General features: G+C 46.2%; 1 protein-coding gene across 1 annotated transcript in view; it reads left to right on the top strand.

The window, feature by feature from the left end:
• The first annotated feature begins 11,976 nt into the window (after positions 1-11,976).
• Positions 11,977-23,100, top strand: part of FSTL1 (follistatin like 1) — a 51,977-nt gene continuing 40,853 nt past the window's right edge. The window contains exons 1-2 of the mRNA XM_009102591.4: positions 11,977-12,114; positions 12,212-12,271. Of these exons, the coding sequence (XP_009100839.1) occupies positions 12,112-12,114; positions 12,212-12,271 (63 nt within the window). The 5' untranslated portion in view covers positions 11,977-12,111. The remainder of the gene's footprint in view (positions 12,115-12,211; positions 12,272-23,100) is intronic.

Raw genomic sequence — 23,100 nt, 5'->3', positions numbered from 1 at the left:
AGATGGATTTTTGGGGGAATGGTGGTGAGAAGTAGAAGGAGACTGAGCCTCAAAGATGGAGGCAAATAGATATTTTGTGGGGTGGCAAGTAAAGAGAGCAAGCAGGGAGCAAATATGAGGAGGGGAGGCAGTGACGGGAGAGCAAAGAGAACTGGAATGAGAAAACAGCTCTGAGTACAGGAAGAACTGGCACAAGGTAGGTATGAAGGAATCAGGCTGGGAAGATACCCATCTGCTGCCCACCAACCACAGTGGGATGTGCTGTCTGCATACAGGCAGCAGCCTCTCCTCCAGATGATCCATTTACAGAGGCTCCCTCTTACAAATGGCTTGAACCCCAGTATTGTTTTGGGCAGTGGTCCATCTGATATCATACCACAGGGGTTTGGTGTTGTTGCTGTTGATTATTGTTTTTTTGTTTTCTTTGTTTTTTTTTTAATTTATTGTTTTGGAAGATGGGACAGATGAGAGTCTTGCCAAATTGAAATACTTTGAACCTGCAGGACATGGAAAGGTATTTCATATTGTCCCTTGCATTGCAGTGAAACCCCAAGTGACCTCCTTACACCAGTTGCTCTTCAGGAGCTCCATACATAGCCTCTGCCAGCCTGTGTGCTGTCACCTCATCTGGAGCACCACTGCTTCCCACTTCCCTTTCTCTTCCTTACCCTTTTTCCAGGCTCTATCTTGTCTGCATGGCATGCTGTCCTTTTTTTTTGCACAGGTACATCAAAGACATCTGTGTGTGTTCACTGTATGCTGGAACCACGGGCTGCTCCCGAGCCCCCATACCTGCAGTGATTGCAGTGTGCCCTCTGCTGTCTTGCTATCTGCAAGTAGTCCGGAGTTTCTGAGCATTGTAGAAACTCAGTCTCTACCCAGAAGCAAAATCAGCTGTGACCCCCCTGCCCTTGTACAGCCTCAGCTGAGGGAGCTGCAGCATTTCTTGGCAGACAAGGAAAAGTCAGCATTGCTTTGAGGGAAATGTCTGATCTTTGCTCTGACCAAACAATGTAACCAAGTTGGTTTTAATTTTGTTTACCTTACTATTGCAGTATAATGTATGCAAGAAAAAAAATGAAGGAGGCATGACCCACAAAGTGGAGAGAGAATCAGCTAGGTGAAACAGTATACTGTTATTCTCAGCTAAAGTGGCCAGGTTTTCCTGCTGTTGCTATATCTGTGCTCAAAAACCAAAGGCCTTTTACCAGTCTTGTGACGGATCAGAGCAGGAGAGCAGAGGCAGATCCTGTTCGCTGTTGAATGCCTTTTTACCCTCTTATAAGAAAATACAAATGGAAGCGTTTCTAGAAAAGGATTCATGTAGATATGCATTTTCAGTCAGCATTTTACATTATTTTTAGGTTTGTGTTTATTAATGTATATTAATACTTATTATTACTATTACATAATAATATTTGTATTAATAGAATTTTATAACTACCACAATTCCTATTTTTTAGCCATAGCCTAAATTTTGATGTCGAGTGTAAGGCCATAGTGACTTCATCAGTGACTCTGGTTGCCAATGGCCAAGATCTGTCCAGGTCCAGGAGATTTCTCAGAGCAGTCAACAGCTCCATTTCAGACCACTGAACTCCTACATATGGAGACCCCTACAGAGGAACCCCATGTCTGGGGGCATGAGAAGGGGTGAGGATAAGTTTAGGGAAGATAAACACTTACAGGTTCCCAGTACAGTGGTGTGTCACTGTAACAAGTGCCCAGGGAGGTGGTAGAGTCTCCATCTGCAGAGATCTTCAAGATTTATTGAGACAGAGGCACAGCCAACCAAATGAGTGTTGGCCATAGTCCTGCTTCAGGTAGGAGGCTGAACCACACAGCCACCAAGATCCCTTCCAGGACGGCATTTCCGTAATTCTGCAGGACTACTCAAACCCACATATAGTCCTGGCCTGCCAGAGGTGCTCAGCTCATATCCCCTTCCCTTTGATAGTCCGTTCAACTCTGCAAACAGCTGCCAAGGAAACAGTTTCTCTCCATCTTTCACCATCTAACCAGGTGCTTTGAGCTTATATGGTGTTGGTGAGACATGCATTTAGGCTTAGGATGGCAAAAAAGGAGACAGCAGGAATTATGCTACACTTTTGTTGAAATCTTGGGGCTTGCAAGCGAGAAAAACTCAAACTCCTCAAGCCAGTTGAAACGAGATCTGGTCCAGAAGGTAGGGGTCATTAGCTCTGATCACAGAAACCAGGCCTGCCTCATGTGTTTTGCTTCCCAGAACATCCTGATAAAATACAGAATACAGCCATTGGGAATATAGTATTGCCACTCAGACCTCCCTTGTCCTAAGGCACTCCCTGCTCGTGAAGCAGCAGAATTCTTTCACATTAGGATGCTGACAGAGGAGTCCTGGAAAATCTTTCTGCAATGAAAGCTGTGGTTGTGAGTTCCTCTTTGACATTTCTGCTGTAGCTTTATTTTGCTGCCTAGAGCTGAGTTGGAGGGAAGGGGACATGTAGAAAACCTAATTTCATTTCTGGATGGTTCTCATCAAGTGCCACTTTAACTTTCTTGCAAACATGTTATAAGGAATTGGAGATTTTCATTCTCAAGGGAGATGAAAACATGATGGTTGGAGGAACTTCAGCAGAAGTCTCCAAAGGCCAGAATGGCAAAGTTATGTGAGGATGCAGAAAGGGGTTTTGTGGGTTCTTCAGATGAGTCCTTCCAGCTTGGTGATCTCCTTTGCAGCTGAGCTCAATGGAAAAAGAAATCTGCAGAGCAGAGCCTGATGCCATTCCAGTAGCTGGTTTCTGTTTGCAGGAAGGAAGCTGCTTGACTCTGTGCAGTAAGTAGGTGGCCCAGCTCCATACATGTGGGACCCCCAGCAGAGGATGATGTTTTGGGAGGGGTGGAGGGAAGAAGAATCCAAACAGAAAGCCTCCCTGAAGGTTCCCCTCCCTTCCTCCAGCCCTGTTTGATAGTTTTCTATAGCAGGGGCAATATGACTCCCAGACTGAGGCAGCTCACAAAATATGAGTAAGTCTCAAGGAGGGGGGCAACAAAAAGGTCCTTTGTACTGCATGCTGTGGAGTTAATCATCAGTCACTGTTGTCTACCACCAGTCTCTATAGTCAGTTCCACACAATATGATTATACCTCATCAAAGTTAATTTGCCAAGCTGTTTAAATGCCTGTACAGTACAGTGAGCCTCCTCCCACCATTAGCATCTTTTTCAGCTGCTCCCCTGCTGAGGATGCTTCAGTCTGGGTGGTCCCAGCAACACCCTAAAGCATTTTTCAGTCTTGTCAGCAGCCTGGAATAGGGTCCTTTCTTCTGAGCTTTTGGCTTTGTTTCCCAGCCCCAGTTACAGGAGTCCTGTGGAAAATGATTTGAAGGACAAGAGGCAGCTCTGATAATGGAAAACGTCTGTGAGGGATTGGAACATTGGCTTGTAATCCTTGGACAAAACTGCCTCATTCAGAAAAAGGGAAGGGGGGGAGGGAAAGCATGCAGAACAAAGATCTTATTTCACTTCACGTGATGTTTTCTCTGGAATGCCTCACTGAGAGACAGGCCCAAATTTTCCAGGGACCATGGCTTTTATTTAAGCTCAGACAAGGCCATAAATGGCTGTGAGAAGTATGTAAACTCACAGCTTATGTTAATTTGTCATTTCCAGGCTTCATGCTAACTCAGAGCCATGCCATTCCCAGGTTTGCATTTCCTGGGGAGTGGGATGATGGAAAAGGCCTCTGAAAGCCGTGCCCCAGAGCATCTGGACAGATGTTGTGTGCATCACATACAGATTTGCATGGGCACAGAGTTACAAAGCACGGCTCCATCCAGACCTGCCTGTGTCACCTGGCCATTAGTTTCTCCCACCAAACTGGGATAGGTACCCACAAGAGCCAAAACTGCCAAGACTTTTTTTGCCAGAAAAGTTGTTTTGTTGGGAGCAGATGACCTCATACCTTGCTAAAGGAAGAAAGAGGCAAGCTTGTAAAAGATACTGAAGATCTGGGTTCAGTGGACAGATTTTATTCAGCATTTTGGTCTCTACCAATGCCATGTTAAACAGCTGTACCTCTTGCTGTGGGAAGTCATGGATATAGACATTTTAAAAAGTCAGAAGTTCAGATCCAGTGAACACCCTCCTTTTCTAAAGGTAGGATCATGCTACTGTTAAAGTCAATGAACTTGGGAGTGTTGGATATGCAGATGGGATCTCAGAAGATGTCACACTTCCACCATGAATTTATCCCCTCCCTCAGCCTTTCAGAGCCAGGCAGGCCCCTCCAAATCTGTGCCGTTCAGCTGAAACCTGTTCCTCTTTCCAAGCCCTCTGATGGTGCTTTTATCCTCTTTTTTGCTTATGGCTTGCTTTGCTCATCTCCTGCACTCTGTTGTTCTGCCAGAAAGGTGTCTCTCACCTCCTTTGCCCTGCTTTCCGACTGAGTTCAGTGATCACTGCAGCACTGCACTGGTCCAGAGGAGTATGACATTTGAGCTTGCCCATTCAGCTCTCCCATTTTCCATTCTCATGGGACAACTCATTCAGTTTGTAATCACAACTTCTTATCCACTTTCCCTCCTATCACTAACATTTCCAATTCTAAAGCTTTCTCTCACACAGGTTGAAAGCAGTGACCTTTTCCTTTGGACTGGCTTGGTTTACAGCTATTTATCCTCTTCTTACACGTTAAAGGTCTGGCATAATCCTGACCCACTGGGTCAGCTTGGCTTCAGCAATTAAAGGCCAGCGTTCAAATATGGATGTCTAAGGTCAGACACTTTCTCTATACTTACCCCCTAATGCAACAACCATATTTTCAGGTGCTCAGCAACTGCACTTGCCAGCCCCTATAGTGGGGCTGAGGGTACATAGCATCTCCTAGGGAATGATAGCTCTGGTTAAAGACAGGCATTGCTCCTCTGTATGAAGGAAAACTGAAACCCCTTGGTTTCCACTGTCTAGCCCAGGGCTGGGAGGGGAATATGTGATTTCATAGCATTGCTAAGCAATGACAAGAGCTAATCTCTAGGGTGAGCTGTGTTTACTAACACATTGCACATTTTCTTGCTTAGCAGCATAATTTCTCATTTTATAAGAGTCCCTGAACTCGTGTTTATGTTTTAGGTCAGCTGTCCAAACTTACATGTCCAACTCCCAAGCTTTCTCATATACACCATTGGAACAGACATCCTGAATCTGTATATAGAACATCGCAGCAGTCTGTACTTTAAAAAGGCTGTGTCAACCTTTCCTTCAGGTCTCACAGACCCCTGGTGACTCACAGAGCTGCTGCTCCACACCCAGTCCCCACTGACCCAGGCTCGACTCACATAGCTCAAATTCATTTTAGGCAAATTCTTGAACGCCTTCTAGCTAGTATCCCAGGCTCTGCCACGGGCTGGGACGGATAGCTATGTGTGTGTGATCATGTTCTGTGCTAGTAGGTTGCCCATCCTTAGAGGATGAGAGTAGCAAAATGAGTCAGAGTGCCTGGAAGAACCTGAGAAGCCCTGTCTTCTGGACTTTAGAAGTGACTGGCACAGTCCATGAGGTTTTTGTATATGTATAATGTAAGGGTAAGGAGAAGGTAGCTACAAGACCTGAGTTTGAGATGTAACCTGGCAGTCCTATAGCATTGCTGAGAGACAGGGTCTGCTGCTGTGGCAATTATTTGAATGGATTGGTAGCATCTTGGTGTGCACTCAGTTTTTACTATCACACAGCTGTGGACAGATTATGCAGGTTAGAACACCTTAGACAGAGCTGCTCAGTGGAGGGTCACCTCAGCGGTCTCTGAGGTCCCATACCTCGTAGCTGAGGGGCACAAAAGCCTCTACACAAAATCTTCCCACATCTCAGTAGGCTCATTAGCTCTGTGTCCTTGCCCTTCCCAAGAAAGGGCTGGCTGCACACACTCCAGCACCTCCTGTGACATTCATATTAATCCTTGAAATGCCCACTGGCTTTTCTGGCACTTGGTGCTTTGACTTGGTAGCCAGGATCTGTAGGTCCCACAGCCGAGCCACAAGTGATGAGCTTTGGCTGCTGAAGAGAGGGAGCCTGCTTCTTTTCAGCAGGATGGCAGGTGCTAGCTCACCTCCTGGAAGTTTTTCTGGATATTTCATTCAAATGTTCAGCTTGCCCCTGCATGACAGCAGCAATTGAGAGGTGAGACAAGTGAGCGGCATGTGAAACACTTGTTTTGTTGGGATAAAATTAATAGATTATAACAGGTCTGTGCCTGAGTGCAAGATATCCTGGATTGATTTCCTGCTGCATTCATGAGCACAAACCCCCTACTGTTTCAGCTAATGAAGGAAGTGCTCTTAATTGTGTGAATCAGGATTTGCTGGTGGCAGATAACCGCTTGCTCCATGGCAGTAATATGTTGGGAATAGGGTGCCTGGGTTATTGTATGGAATATGGCAGGGCCGAGTACATCTTTGTAGCTCAATGATGCAGAAAGACAAAGTAGCTGAAATTTTATTCAACCACTGAAGAGTCCTGGGTTTGACTGTGTGGTCTGACAGAAATGACCTTAGCAACTCCTCAGTGAAAGTGTCTGCAAAATGAGGGAGATAATGGGGAAGGAAGTGGAAGGCAGTCACGTTTATTTCCTCAATTTTGAAGAATAGTATCATATGTAATAGTTTGTGCTGTGAAGTGCATGTGACATTGGCAGGTGTGGAGTCAAGCTGGGACTCTGCCTTCCAGTGTTTCTTCCTGGCAGTGCGTACCTGCATCCTGCTTTGTGATGTAGCATTACACATGAGAAAATCCATATTATGAATTGGATGGGCCCATTCAGCTGCCTCTACAATGGACCTTGATGCCTCTACCTTACCTTGATACCAGTCCCAAAACTTAATTTGCTAGGCTTCTGCAATTGCCCGTTGCATTATCAAACTGTCTCTGAAGGGCTTTTGGGGTCAGACTCAGATTCAACAAACTGAGGCAGTAGGACATAGGCTAGGACCCCACAAAATAACTGTGGGTACAGATATCTTGCTAGTGACTGCCTCATTTGGATGAAATAAGGGTTTTGCTCATCTAAGTGATAAGCCACATCTCCTCTGCACCAGGTTAGATGTGGCAGGCAGTCTCCATGAGCCAGTCTCTGTGACCAGTCTTCATCTACACAATGGTGGAAGCACACATCTGGCAGCTGGAATAGCTCTTACTCCCCATCAGGTTGGGGGGCAGCCTTGTAGATAATGTAGGACTGCCTGGGAACACTATTTCCTTCGTGCCAGCTGCTGCTCTGGATGCATGAGACATGTTCTTTATACGTAAAGAATCACAGTAATTCTCACAGGCCCATATCTCCAGATTACAGCTAGTGAACTTAGCAGTTCTGAGCTATTTGGCCATGGAGAAGCACCATCCTAGGGAGCACTTTCAGGGAATTGTATCAAATTGCTTTTGGATAGGTAGGACTTCTTTTGTGAGAATGCTTTTAGTTTAAAGGTTGTGCCAAACTTAAAGGACCAAACAAGTTCATTGAATTATTCAGGTTGGAAGAGACCTCAGTCTACCCTCCTGCTCCAAACAGGGTCTCTTCTCCAGGCTGAACAAGCCTTGTGCCCTCAGCCTCTTTACAAAGGGCACATGCAGGAGCAGAATCAAAACCAAGAATGTTTAATTTATCTGTGCTGCATCCTGGCCTGACAGCAGTGGAGTGAACTGTCACATGCTGAGACAGAAGCATGCCACACTACTGAGGACACATTGACTGTTTCCACACGGAGGCTTTGAGACCGATTTTTCTTTCTTACACCGTGACTTGGATCCAAGTGTAGTTCAAGCCCATGAGGTACTGTGAATATCAAATTCACCTTGGCCAGGCTGTGGCAAATGCAGAGTGGATATGGTGACACTGTCAGGACATGGGTGCAGCTGTGAGCCCACTCCTGATGGGCATGGCTTACCTGGGTTATCACACCTGGGTGCAGGGGCTGGATGAATTCTGTGAGGAAATGCTGCCTTTGGGAGCTTGTCTGAAATTAGAAAAGCTCACCTTGAATAAGAGATACCAAGGATAAAGTTTAAGGGCCAGGTTGTCAAAGTATTTAGGCATTTTACTGCTCTAGCTAATGGAATATCCAAAAGCCTATCAAATGCATTAACCATTAGAGAAGGCATTTTATGCAAACCACATAGCCTGCTAGTACCAGACTTGTGTGCCCTTTGGTCAGCAATGTCCCTAACACTACCTGCAAAATAAAGACATCTACTAGGGGAGAAAAAGAGGGGAAGGTATAACACTTTATTACATCAGGTCTGAAATAGAGCTTTAAGAAATAATGATTAGTACAAATACTGCAGCTGGAGCAAGAGCAAGAAACAAGGAAACCACAGTGAGAAAGAAAATTACAAGAGCAAGGGAATGAAGAAAAAACAACAAAGCCAGAAGAATAGAACAAAACCCCTGTATTTAACAAAGTGCAGTCTGCACAGTAACCAAACTCCAGAAAAGTAGTTACAGACTCAAGTCAGCACTGCCAGGTCAGGGGGACACCTGGAGGAGGCTGCTGCAGGCCTGAGTTCTCAAAGAAGGTGGTGAGGTGTCCATGTGATCCATGTGTTACAGCTCTGGGGACCCTCACACTGGCCTTGCAGTCATCCTAGAGTTCATTTGCGTCTGATGCCCTCATGTTTGAGGCTATAACCCTGCTCCAGGCTTCCCCCTCATGTCTTGCAGTCTTGGCCAATGTCTGCTGGGAAAACCCAGACATCCCTTGGTCCTTCCTCAGGTGCTGGCAATCTGGTCCATGAGGAGTCACTGCTCACATAGCTCAAGACAACACAGATGTCTGTGGTGCCACACGAGCTGAGCCTTCTCAGCTACAACCTTAACAGGTTTGCTACTCAAAAATAATTCCCTGCTTCTTAATTCCACCAAATAGTGTTGCTGCAAATTTCCTACTCTTCAATGGGACAGACTGTTGTCCCATCACGCAGGCAACTATTGCCTGTCACAAAGGCAACTTACCAAACAGCTTGGTTTCTTGAATTGTAACCTAAAACACAGTACAGGCTGGGCAATCACTGACTTCATCACAGCAGTGTGAGCACAACCCCATCCCTTAGGGCAGATGTTTCATATGGCAGGGGAAATGGGGAAACATGAAGGATGTGGGTGGTGGATGGGAGTGAGGTAATATGGAGAGGGTGATATAATGGTACAGCCACAAGGGTTGGGTGAGGGCTTAAGAAGTAATTTTTGGCTTGTTTAGCCTCATTTCCCTGGGAAACGAGGCTTACAGTATCATTTTGGGTGTATATGTGTGCACATGTTGTAATAAGGGAGGGGCTGAGCCTCCAGAGCAACCCTCATGAGGCACCACACATCCAGGGGAGTGATCTTGACAGTGCCCCAAGAATGGAGAAAGCCTCTGTTGAAGCCTGCATTTTATTAAACACAGGAGAATGTATCCACCCATGAGAAGTACACTCACTTGCATGTGTCCAGGCTTCCCTTGATCTGCTTCTCAGGCAACAACTTGTTACTGAATTTCAGTTGTGCAGCCACTTGGGGATAAGTATGTATCTCAAAATTTGCAATCCCATATGTGTAACAAAATGTTTGTTTTAGAAATACCAGTGACTGGAAAGTAAGCATCAGCAGAAATGAAATACTGGTACATGTAATAGAACAACATCTTCTCTGTAGAGCAATGATTCCCAATTTCTTTGGCCCACCAGAGCATTGCAGCCTTCAAAATTTCAGGCAAACATCGTTCACCCTTATAATGAAGCTTTTAGCTGAAAGCATTTTTATGATACTTTGGTTGTGTAGCCAGAAATGATGAATTACCTTATCCATTATGGCCACAGCTTGAAAACACAACTGTAAATGCATTTGCTTCCCCCTTAGTCTAGTGCTTCTGATTCAAGCTATGTGTTTTGGGTCCATCATAAAAGAGCAAAGATTCCCATCAGATTTATTTGTCCTGCACTCGGGTTGTACAAACTGTTCCTTGACATTTTATGGTTTTAAATGGTGAAAGTTTGGGAAAAAAAGTGAAAAGTTTGATGGATATCATGTATTTGGTTATAAAATGTGTGCCTTTGTACACAGCAATAAGGCTCTGGTGTCTGCACTGAGATTTTTTTATCTTGTGCTCACCTTTTCTGATGCTTGTATGAGAGATGATTTTTGGTTTTTACTTCTACCCGTTTCCACACGATAGAAACTAACTTGAAGAAATATATTTTCATGTACCTGAATGTCAACACAGAATTGGAGATTTAATCCTTTACTTTCTGTTCCATATTTAGTCCTTTGAGTACACAGAAGAAAAACCCATGCTCATGGTGACCTACATAATCCAGCAGAGTGCCTAGTCACACCTACATGAGGAGGCTGCCTGTGGTATCAGGGAGGGAATATAGGCATTGGGAGACCCCTGCTAGTGCTCTGTTCTGAAGGCTGATATGAGTCACTTTTACTGTCTGGAAATAGAGAGCCTCCTCCTGTAACACAGCTTCTACAGAGCTGAGCATCAAGGGCACATAAATTGATTAGTCTTTTAAAATGTGTTTATCATTGGCTATTTGTTTTTTTCTTATCATGGCACTCACTTCAGGGTGACTCAGGGTGAGCTTCTGCAAACTAGAGGCCAGCTGATTTCAGCCATAACTATGCCTGTGCTGTATCATGAGGCAATCAATGACTTCAAAACAAAGAGGTACATCATGAAAGGTGAGTTTCAAAAAACCAAAACCAAGCAATAAAAATCACATTGCTCAGCATCAGCAGTGAAATAATTAGACATCTCTTCAGGATGGATTTATAGACTAGTACCATTCACAGGCAGAAGCAGAACTTTGCTGGGGAGGATGCTTTATAAATGCAAAATTAGTAACAGTAGTCCTAAAAACAAAACTGAGTAAGGAAGCAGAGCCTGAAGAAGCATAGAAAAATGCACAGCTGCCATGAACAGACCAGATGTGGGCTGATCTAGGGTAACTCTTCCCAGAGTTTTCTCCTTGCAGCAGGATACTGGAATACTCTTTAGTCTTTGTGAATGAGGGTATGCATACCAGCATCTCCCTTGGTGCCTGCCTGAATTGAGGGCACAGAATAAAACAGGAAAAGAAGACAGCTTATGGGCATGCTTGGTCAGAACGAGCTGGTATTTTAAAGCCAGGGGTGTCATTTTTGTTTGCAACAAACCTCAAAACTCGAGAAAATGCCTTTGACAACTGGTGTCATAGTGTTGCTTGCTGTGAGAGAGGTTTCTGAAAGTGCCCAAGGCAATGGGTCTCTTTGCATTGTCACATCCTCTCTTCTGCCTACTGGAGGCTACTGAAATTCGGAGATAAAGAGCTAAAACAAGAGGATCACAAGTATTTATTCACAAATGAGCACCACCAGGCATTTCAGGTGGGATTTTGAGCCCCTGTGCCTGGCATGAAGCCCTGGTTGCCTGTTTTGCTCAGAGAACATTCGTCTTCTAACATATATGGGTCTGAACACTTGATTTAAACCTGCCCACATCCCGACACGAGTGACACCCGTAGCTGTGGCCAGGACTTCAGTGGCCTCAGGGCTGGAGCGTAGGGGGACAGTGGGTTGAGTGGGTGAGTGAATCCAGCCTGTGGAAAAGCCACCTCGTGCCTCAGTTTCCCCATTTTTGTGACAATGTGAGGGGCGGCTGCGACCCCTCGGCGGGATGCTCTTGACCCGGCTGGCGGGCATCCGCGCCCGGGCACGGCTGTCGCCACTCCTCGGGAACCCCCACTGGGGCAGGGCTCGGGGAGCCTCCCCGGACCCGCGTTCTGCCCGGCGGGGCTGTGAAGCCGGGCGTTGTGGGACGGCAGCCGAGTCCCCTGGACGCCCCTCAGCCTCCTGCTGCCTTCAAAGGCCGCCGAGGTCGCCGTGGGGCGCCGAGGGGCCGGCGGCGGGAGGGACGGGGGCACCGCTGAGGGGCGGCGGGGAGCGGGCGGGGGCCGGGGAGGAGTCGGCCCCGGGGCGGGGGTCGGGCCGGGCCGGGGGTGGAGCCGCGGACTGGCGGGTCGGGGCGAGGGGGAGCCCTTCCCTTCCCTTCACGAGCGAGCCGGAGCCGGGGAAGGCGCCTCCGCAACTCCTCCTGCCCCGCCGGTGCCGCCCGCCGCCCGCAGCATGGTGAGAGGGGTCCCCGGGCGGGAAGTTCGGCTGCGGCGGCCGCCCCACCGGCCCCGGCCCGGCCCGCGCTCACCGCCTCCCGCTCCCTCTCTTGCAGATCTGGAAAACTCTCCCGTTGCTCTGCGCCCTGCTGGCCGCCGCCCGCCTGCGAGCCGAGGTAGGCGCGGGGCCCCGGCGGCGGGTCGGGGAACGGGACGGGATGGGTGGGGACAGCGGGGGCGCCGCGGCGCCCGCGGGGGAGTAGCCGGGACCGGGGAAAGTGGTTGCCGGGGCGGAGAGGGAAGTTGCGGGGCCGACGGGCGCTTCGGTGGGGCCAGGGGCTGTGTCCGCACCGGGGCCGGACCCCAGCAACCCGCCACGGGGACGGGCTCCCCGGGGCAGCCCCTTCCTCCCTCCCTCCTTTTCTCCATCCCTCCCTCCCTCCCTCTCTCCCGCGCGCTCTTTCCCTCGCTCTTCTTTTCTTCCTTTCTTTCATTGCAATGACATTGAAAACCTTTGAAAGCCCCCAGCTGCAAACCCCCCAGCTCTGTTGACAGAAAACAAACGGTGCCTGCATTCCCGGTTGCGGCGGCCTCCCTAAAAAGTGAAGTCAGAAACAAAATATTTGATAATTACGGCAGGGGAAATGTGGAAGTGATTTGAGGAAAATGAACTCAAGCTGGGCAGGGAAGGGAGGCCGAGCCTGCCTTCCGAGGAAAGCGGTCCCACTCAGGAGGCAGCTCGTCCTCCCTCCCTGCATTTTTTCTCCCTACATGTTTCTCCCAGATGGTGAGACCCACCCTAGAGCATCGCAATTTGGCTCCACGAAAAAAAAAAAAATAAGGCATAAACACGTCTGGTTCTCTCTTTTTCTGCCTCCCACCCGTGGACTGTGCTGCCTGGGTTAAGGTAAAGAATGGGATTTAGGATGGAGCCCATCGCTGTTGCTCTCTGTCCCTGAGCAAAGCTCTTTGTGAACTCCTTGCAACGGCCAGGCGAGGAGCAGAGATGATACAGGGTGGTTGTTAGCCAACACTGTTGGGCTCTGGTTGCTGCTGTCATGAAAACCAAGGGGAGTGGGAATCAGCTGTAGTATGGACCAGCATTTCACATCTGCCTGTACATGATAATATTGTAATACACATTCTTCCCAAAGCGTGACATACTTATCTAGTGAGTGTTTCCATGCATCTCCTCCAAAACTGTCCTGAATAAGCTAAATCGTGTTTATTCATTTTGTTAGGAACCCTAAATAAATCATACTCAGCTCTGGTCAATATGCACCAACACTTCTGTAGGAAGGAGGTGCACAGCATAAGAAAAATTATAATAAAAACTAAATTATGATGACACTGGTCTGAGTAAAGCCTTCTGGGATCTGTAACCCAGAGAAACAGCCAAAATATGTTTGGCCCTGCACTTGTGATTTCATTGGTGTCACTAACATTGTTGAAGTGCTAAATCCTGCTTTTTACCTAATGTTCTCTAATTTGTAGTACCTGGATAGCTTCCCATAAATAAGTACTGTCATGTCTCCGTGTCTCACCTGCTAACTGAAAGTTAGAAAAAATGTACAGCCATCATGTTCAAAACTTGGTTTTTAAGGCCTGTTCATACTTGAGTGAATAAATGAATTATTATGACTGGCTTCAGAGATAGTGGCCCAAGTGGCAAACCAGTGAATGTTTTGGTTTGATTCCACTCTAAATTCAGGAAAACTTGAGACTGATGACTGAAGTCTGGGTCTGGTTTCAGGGAAAATGGACACTTCAGGCAACTTTTGTTTTGGAGGTTCAGTTTGATTGCTCTTTGCTAGTAGCTGCCAAGCAGAGAATATCACCTCAGTCATGGGTAGCATCCCATCCTCTGGGATATTTAAGCCTTCTCATTTTCTAGGGAGTAGGCTATGCTTGAAGGTGGGCTGCTTGTAATTCAGAGACAGCTTTGACGGTTACCCACTTCTAAATGTTTCCTGTTACTACTCTACTGCATCACTGGCATTCAGTGAGATTAGTGTGGCATTTTCCTGTGTGGTTTTCCCTTTCTAGATTTTGGAAACGATAACCCTCTCTATGCCTTCTGTTTCTGCTGCAGCTTGCACTTTGTCCCTTTCAGTACATTCAGAATACTAACACTGAGCCTTAAGCTTCTAATCCTTTTGTTAGCAAAACTCTGAAATGTACTGGGGTTCTTGTACAACATTCATTTCTACAACATTGTTAGGTGCATAATTAGAGTCTTTAAGGAAAGAAAGAGATTGCTTCAGTAAATGTTCCTGGCATAACTTCATGCAGACTGGAAAATCTGAGGCGTGCCAGAACTTTGGAGCTTTTCTTGGCCTGGTTCAGTAATAGTCACAAGAGCAATAGACGGTGAACTGTACTCTTCGGATGGAGGCCAGCCACCAGCTTCAGACAGCCCCTTTTATCTCTCTTTTCCTGGGTCAGACTCAATGAGGTGGCTGTTCACTCATATTAACAGGGATACTGCAGATGTGAAGTTACTCATATTCTCAGCTGGGGCTCCCAAAGCATATGGAGTGATTTTTGGGAAGCATCCATCACAATAGAGGAAAAGGGAGAGGCTTGAAATGTCTGTTGAATGTATTTAAAGTCAATCAGTTGTTCACTTCCTGCTGGAGTAAGTTACCTAGTTAGCACTGGAGAGGAGTCCAGGTGCTATTTGGCTCTGCCCATTGAGGTCTGAAGGGTGGTGTGTGGAACCACTTCCATACCAGCATCATTCTGTGTCCCACCAGGTTACTTGTTTCACAATAAGAGTGGGGGGTTTTCTTGTTTTCATTTTCACTTAAACCTCATTCAGAATCCTTGAGAAAGGTATTTTCACCATGAATTTTAGATGTTATCGAAGAGGTTTATGCCAGCGTGTGAGCTGTGGATACAAGTTCTTTCTTGTATCAAGTGAATCCAGCCTTGCCAAGAGGAGAGGTCACTGACCTGGCCTGCCTTCTGCTCCTTGCAAGTTTTCTGGCCATTCAAAATAATCTCTGGGGCCTGTGGCTGTTCTTCTGAACTATCCTTAACCCATTTCTGGCCAAATGAGGCAGCCTTTGGAAGGAGTTATGTATAAATGGTTTGATCTGACTTATTTCATTTTGGCTAAAAAGGGCAAGCAGAGGAAGACAAGCGACTCCCCTCTTGTGAGGAGATGTACAGACAGATCTGAGGCACTGTAACCCCTGAGCAACACAGTGGTGACAAATATCTGGAGGTAGATTCACAACTGTTTCTAAAAGCATGGTGTTTGCAGTGTCTACATCTGTTGTAACCTTGGGATGATTTTTTTTCACCTGACCTCTGTTTCCCTCAATGTAATTTTTCTATATGAAAAGCTGAAAAGGGATGTTAAGGGGGAGAGAGAAGGAAGAGGTTTCTGTTTGCTTAACTCACCTAAGTGCTTCCTCTTGATCTGACTTGGCTGCTCTTTCATGTAAGGAGAGCAACTCTTCACCCTTTCCAAGACTTGTGCCCTTTGCCAGCAGAGTACTTGTGTGCACCAGGGGATTTGGAGCTGGGAATTCAGATGATCTTCACAGGACTTGCTGTACTTCCTCTCTCTGGGTTGTTCTCACAGTGTAGCCAGTATCAGGAGCTTGCCCCTTGGTCAAACTTTTCCCATGTTTTTGCAATGGACAAAACCTAAAAACTGATGTCTTAATAAAGGAAATGGATTAAATTTAAATTGAGATCCCTCTGTAGTTGCATAGCCGTATTTGGCTCTGAAACCATCATTTTAAGAATTTTGCCTTTTGAAATTAAATGATAGAGACTTTATGAATAGTTCAGCCCTGCTTTCACTGATAATTCAGCCAGGACAGTGGACAGAAAAGGCAGCATGGTGCCAATGATGTGGGTAACTCAGGCTGTTTTTAATAGGCTTTGAGCAATACAACCCAGCAGTAACACATTCATAAAATAATTTAATAAAAGTGACTTCCCAGGTGTAGTCTGGCAATCACATCTTCAGTGGAAGGAAAGATTGCATCCATTTTTTCTCCTTGAGCTGGTTTTGGAGTGATAGGTGTCTTCCTTCTTGAAATCCTTCCCTTGAGTGCCAGACCAGGCATTGCTGGAATTGCATCTCAAGACAATAAGCACCTTTTGAATGGGAAGGCAGGGAAGAGGTGATTCTTTCCTGGGAGCACGGCAAAGGCTCATCAGTGCAAAGCCTATTTTTGTAAGGTTCGTGCTGTGCCACCAGGCAGCTGCTGCGCTGCAGATGTCACAGGAGTTGGAGTCTGCAAGATGGACCAAGCAGTTCTGTCCGAGGCACCTCATTGTGCTGAAGCCACTGGCCAAATGCCCCGTGTAGGAGTGTTTAAACAACCTCCCCGGCTGTTCTGAAGCGGCTGTAACCTCTGAGCCGTAGCATGTGTGGCAGAGCTCTGCAGCAGACGCGATGTCGTGTAGCACTTACATGTGCGTGGCACCCAAATGCTGCTTCTCAGATGGAGCTGCTGTCAGAGCCGAGCTGCTTTGTGCGAACGCGCCCGCGGCTGAGTGAATGACTTTATCTGCCGGAGTGCAAATTCCTTGCCGGTAATTAACGGGGGGCTGCTGCTGGGGGCTGCCGAGAAGGCAGCTCTGCTCCCAGCACAGGAGGAAGGGACTGCCTGAGTCTCCTGTTGCATTTTCCAGCTGCTGTTATTGGTACAGCTGCTTACCCATCGGGAGGCTTCGGGACACCTTTGATCTTTCTTGTGTGGTGTTACATGAGCTGGGGAGTGTTTCTCTTTGTACAGAAGAGAGTTTGTCACGAATCTCAGCCAGATGTCTCTTCCCAGACTGATGAGACTCCCATTAACCAGTCTGTGTTTCCACCACATATCCTGTGAGCTAGATGAGATTGGTTCTCAGAAATGCCTTGTTTAGCTGGGTTGCATCTGTCTTTGCAGGGAGGTTGGCTTCTGCTCTACTGTGATAGCTATGCTAATCTGTGAATAACCAGCATTTCCTTGGAGAGATTTATCTCTCACAGAGTGGTCTCTGAGCTTAGCAAGCAAAAAGAGCAGCCTGCTGTTGTGCTGTGAAGCGTACTTCCTTCTACAGCTGCATCTGGGTGGTAGACAAGGGGTTATACACATCTGGACTTTACCAGGGGTTGTAGGTTTTGCCACAACTGTGTACTGGGAGGTGTGAGCTGGTTAGAGCGGGGGTGTATTTGCTCTCAACTGTGGGATTCTGATTGCAAATTCTGGGCAGTAAATAAACAAATAGCTGATAAACAAGTCTGGAGCTTCAATGCTCTGTTAAAGCACAGATAACTGTAGCACAAGCAGCAAATGTGTGGCTTTTTCTTGCTATTTTTTCTCAAATGTGTTTCAGTACTGATCTGTGCTGAAGACATCAGGCAGCAGTAATGAGAGGCTCTCCCTTCTCTGCCTTGCAAATGACCTACCCCCAAGTGAAGTTCATATAAGTTGCTGTGAAATTTTGCTGCTGTGCTGTAGTTTTGTCTCTTATTACAGTGTACCTCTTGGTTTTGGCATGGGCCCTGTGGTTGCTTGGGGCAGTTGTTTAGATGAAGGCTGCCTGTAAGAGTTGAAGAAAAGCAAATTCATGCTCCAGTCTGCAAATGTGGAATTTCTTGCAGATGTCTGCACTTGTTTGGAGTGCATCAGGAGGCCTATAAGCTAGAAAAAAAACTTAAGGCTCCTCTTGGACAAATACCTTGGAAAGAGCAAAGGATTTGGGGTGGATGACTGGAGAGGAGTTTAGTATCTTGTTAACTTCAGCTGGAAGTGAATGCCATATTTCCACTGTTTGGCAGCTAAACAGTGTTTTCCTTGGCTTTACCCTCTCAACTGCTGTCCCAGAGATGGACCTCTAACCACTTTCTCAAAATACCTTAATGCTGTGTAATGGACCCCAAAGAACCCAGCTTTTCTTGTTCCTTCTCCTTAGTCCTTCCCTTTTCTACTGCAATGACTAGCAAACCAGCCTGAAGGAACAATGGAGAGAAATAGATAAAAGCACCAAGACAGAGCCACTGTGTTTCATTTGCAGGAAGAGAGGATTTGCTCACCTTATGCTCCAAGCATAGAAGGGCTGTTTGTTATCCACTGCTGGTTGTCCCTAACCAGTACATGTTCCTTCTGATCCATCTCTGCTTCTTGCTTAGAGTCTTGAGACAGGATCAAGAGACCTTGGGAATATGAATTCTGGTAGAGCTTCCACTGCTTAATCAGCTTGTTCCCAACAATGAAAGTTCTCAAGAAACAGCGATTTGAAGATTGCTTCATAGTCAGAAACAAATTCTTTAGTTTTGTATCTGTGAGGAGACCTAGAGAGGTCATGGACAGATTTGCTGTGGAGGTACCCATGGCAGAAGTGTGACTCAAACCTGAAAGGCTCTTAAGTCCTACAAGTCACAGGAGGGGAGGAGAGGATGTTAAAGTCTTTGATAAGAGGGAAGCAAGAGTGGAGTGACAGGAGTGGGCTGGCAAAGGCACCTGCCTCTGATGCAGAGATATACTGGTGAACCTTGTCCTAATGAAGGAGCCCAGAGCCTGTGTGTACTTCCTGCCATCAGAAATGCTATCCTTGCCTGCCTTTTCCTTGTCACCCTGCTGCAATGGTGAGGTATTTTGGGACTTGAGTGTCAGAGAGGCAGAACAAGGAATTTTTGCCCATCCACCAGGATGGGCTTTGGCAGGCACTGGCCAGCTGATAAGCGGGCCTCTGGCGCTGTGTTGTCCAGGGATGGTTTTGACAGCAGAGCCTGCTGTTTTCCCAACAATGGATCAATCTGGAGGGCTGTTCCTGGGAAGGTACCCCTCCATGCTAGAGCAACCCCTGCCATTTAAGCACTGGTAATTTTAGCCTGAAGCCAAGAGCTTTCCTTCTGCATGATGTAACTCCTTGCATATGTACTTCTTGCTGCTCTGGGACCTTCTTTCTCCTCCCGGTTTTGGCTGCATTTTCATGTTTATGTTCAAGAAAGCGTAAGTATGAGGGATTGGAATTGTTGTCTCATTTCCTATATGTAGAAGGAAGCGATTTCATTGGGGAATTTATGCAATGTCTGGATCATTTAGTTGTCTGGGTGAGTAAAATTCCTCAGGGATAACTGTTAAGGTTGTGACCGAGCTCTGGTCTGCAGTTTGTGCATTCAAACTCAGGGCTCTGGAAGATGAAGGTGGCAAGGGACCAAGCATTCATGTGGGAGGCATTGCCTTCAGCTTGGCAGAAAAGCCGCAGTGTTCTTGTGTGAGGACAGCGTGTTTGCTCCACGATGCAAGCTCTGGGGTATTACAGTCCTAAGACAATGAATGCCACATGAGTAGTGTTAGGCTAATCTTCTGGCAGTTCTTTCCCTCTCCAATTGCCCTCTGGATGGATCATGGAGAAGTCAGGTTGCAGCAGAGGCTCAGTTTCTCACAAAACTCTTTTTCTGTCATCCCCAGAACTGGGGCTTGGACCCTGTTGTAGAGGATGATGTGTAAGGGAAGGAGGAGCAGGTTAAGCAGGGAGTACTTCTATATTTTTGTCTTGTTCAGAAAAACAGACTGTTTTTTCTACAAGGTATCACTTCATGCCCTGGGATTAGTAGCTGCTTGTACAAACCATAGCCATTAGTGTCTTGTTAAATCCAGTTTTACACATCTCTGACAAGCGATGCCCCCCTTCCTGTTCTCTGAAAAATGATACTAGGCTCTGGAAAATCTCAGAGTTAGTAAGTTTATCTTCACAGTCCTCTTCTGTGAGCAAGTAAACCAATAATTTTTTTTATTCTGTCCCAAAGGTCCTAATTACACCCCCATGTTCAATGATAATCAGTGCCTCCCCCACGCCATTATCTCCACCTTGTACACGTAGCCAGTTTGTGGGACCCCTCAGCTCAGTGCTTAGCACGCCTCTTCATCTCCTTGTAGCTCCCTTCCTCCTGTCAATGCAGGAAAAGAAACAGATGTATGCGATCTGATTCTCTGTTTGGTGTCCCCTTTGAACCTTCTCAAGCAACTTTTAAACTGAAAAGGCAGTTTCAGTCATGTTTAGTGAAGCATGTTAATTTCCTACAGAATACAGTGTTGCTCTAAGTTTTGTAAAAGTAGGCGCGGTGCTACAGTACTTACTGCCTTACCAGAGGGAAAAGCTTGAGTGTGAGATCAGCTTCTGCTGCAGGCCAGAGAAGCCATTTATGAGCATTCTCCAGTGATTGTAGTTCATACCTTCATAGCCACTTAAATGCCATCAGCCTCAAGACAGGAATCTGCGGGAAGCAGTTTGTAGAACAACTTATTGTTGCTCAACTTTGAACTCGGTGCTTTGTCTTCTCCTCTTTGGTGCTCAGAGCTGTGTGCAGTCCCTCAGGAGGGTGGCATGGAGGAAATTGAGCCTAAGCATAGCTAATCAGGGGTCAAAAAATGTGGTTTGTTACACCTTGTGTGCACCCACACCCATGTGCACAGAGCCACTGTGCCCAGTCCTGTTACTTGCCAGTAACTCCGGCAACCCAGACCTGGGATGGGAGAATGAAGGATGTAGCAAAATTTGCAGTCGATGTGGATTATTTGTGGATTTCCTGTCTTGCTGGGTGAGTGTTAAATCTCACTGTGGTATGTGAAAACTTGAACTCACACAGTGCCAGCACTGTGCCTGGGCTGCTCCTGGCTTTGTACACATGAAAACCAAAAGAGATGGGAGGACAGCTAGATGTTAACACCTCCCCTCAAATCACTGCCAAGATCTTCTGCAGTGCAGCAGCACACTTCGAGATGCTGGGGTGAGTTAGGCCATCCTGGCTGCAGATGCAAGGTCAACAGTAAACTAGCATTAAACAGAGCAAACTATTTGAGGTTTGGGTGTTTTGGTTTTGTTTCAGGTTAATATTTATTTGCTGTGGGGTTTTGGCAGGGTGGAGGGACTACAGCAGACTCTGAGCATCTGTGGTTCAAACACTTTCAGAGCCTGTGGGCATCGAGAAAATGCTAACAGACACTTTGCAGAACAATTTGTCCTCACTCTTAGCATGATGCCGTGATTTGTATGTAGGCTTTGGGCAAGGCATCCTGTTCCTCTAAAATGAGGTGCTTACATCTGTAAGACAAGGATAATGATGGTGCTGTGCCTCATAGCAAGGTTTATAAAGCTGAATGCATTCCTGTTAAGAAAAGTTTAAAAGCTCTCATGTAGAAGGTGCAGCAGGCATTGCCAAGGATCATTTTTCTTCCCAGCAATGATAACAATAGTAAGAAAAATGTAGACCAGAGGGTGATATAGCAATTTTTTGCCAGCCAGTAAAGATGTGCAAAAAGGGCTTAATATGGGCCACCTCCAAGGTGTGAGCCAGTGGCTCACAGATGGAAAAGAGGTGGTTGAATGTTTTGATGAAGCCAGAGAGAGTAAGAAGCAGATCATAAAGTGGGAGAGCTGGGGTGTCTCAAAGGGAATTGCACTTCTGGGATGCATTTGCTCTTGTAAGAAAGCAGTAAGCACCTCTCCATCCCCTTATACCTCAGAGGAAAAAAACTAGAGCTGTGCTGTAAGGGGAGCACTTGACATTATGACAATGTAGATTTCCCATTCTTCTGGTTCACCAGAGAACCTTACACAGGGCATAGTCCCTTGCTTTCCCTGACAGGTCTGCCAGAGGTTGACAAAGGAGAGAAGATGGGTTAGTGATTTCCATTGGTAGTCATGGAAACTAATGGAAATTACTCTTCTTTCTTCTTTTTTTATTTTTTGTCCGTCCGTTGTATATGAAGATTTTGTTAAAACAACTCGGAAGCATTCTTTCTTTCTCTCTCTCTCTTTCTCTCTTGTTTTTAACACTTTAATTACTACTTCTGCTCTTCAAAAGTATTTTGTTGGCAGAATTTTCCTGGGCAAGTTTTTGAATGCTATAAAGTTTGTATTGGGGATGAACATCTGAAGTAGGGCAGCTGCTGGTCAGTTCTGTGTGCTGAGCTGCTTTCCACTCTGACAGCTTCTGCAGGGTACCCATGTGACCATTTCCTCACCAAAAGGCTTAAAAGTAAGATGGCAGGTAGCCTGAGTGTTCTGTTTCCCATGTAAATGGTAAGCAGATGATTAGCTACTCTGAAAAAGCACAAGCTGGATGAAAGGGGGATGATAATGCCAATTTATCAGACACTGAGTTGTCAGCTTGCTGACATAGTGATGGTAAAGAGCTTAGAGAATTTCAGATTAGAGGTGTGGGTGTAACACAATGTATTATTATTGCTATTTCATGTAAACATCAGATGTCTTGTTCTAAAAATATGACTGTCTACCAACTCCACTGACACTAAAAGGGGCAATTTTCCCCATAGATTAGTAGATGGTGAAACCAGAAGGAGCTATTGTGCTTTAGTTCTGCCCTCTTGCACAATACAGCCCATATATCTATTTTTTTTTTATTAATTCCACTTGCTCTGGACTCTACAATGTGTCTTAAAAACATCTAGTCTTGATTAAGTAATTACTACAAATGGAAAATACCACTGTGTTTGGTATGTTGCTGTAGTGGTTAATTACCCACATGCTGTTACACCTCATTTCTGGCTTGCATTTGTCTAGTCTTGATCTACAGATGCTGAATCTTCTGTTTAATCCACTAAACAGAAGAAGCCTTTAGTCCAGTGCATCTCTTCCCTGCTGCTGTAACTGTGGTCTGTACAAGGACTGCTCCCAGTCCTGTCTTTGGCAAACTGAACAGTCTGAACTCCTCAAGCCATATCTGGCAAGGTGAGTTTCCTAACCTCTTGCTCAGTACTGGGTCTCCATGCAGTGCATCCCTTTGCCAGGGTGTTAGTGCTCCCTCACTCTGTGATGACAGGCCACCTCTATGTGCTTGTTACTGGGAATCCATCAATACTGGGCAATGTAAATTGTGAAAAGAAGAAAGGCAAAACCACTATGAGCCCTTCTAGGGAGTTTATACACATTAACACACACCCCATCAGGAAGCACAGCGGGTGAAGTTTTCACAGTGGGGGTGCTCCCTTAGTACACAAATGTGCCGTTGTTGTTACCAGCTAAAGCC

Source organism: Serinus canaria, chromosome 1, assembly GCF_022539315.1.
Source record: "Serinus canaria isolate serCan28SL12 chromosome 1, serCan2020, whole genome shotgun sequence".
Lineage (NCBI taxonomy): Eukaryota > Metazoa > Chordata > Aves > Passeriformes > Fringillidae > Serinus > Serinus canaria.
Note: the sequence above shows the minus strand (reverse complement) of the source record. Positions and strands in the feature narration are given on the sequence as shown.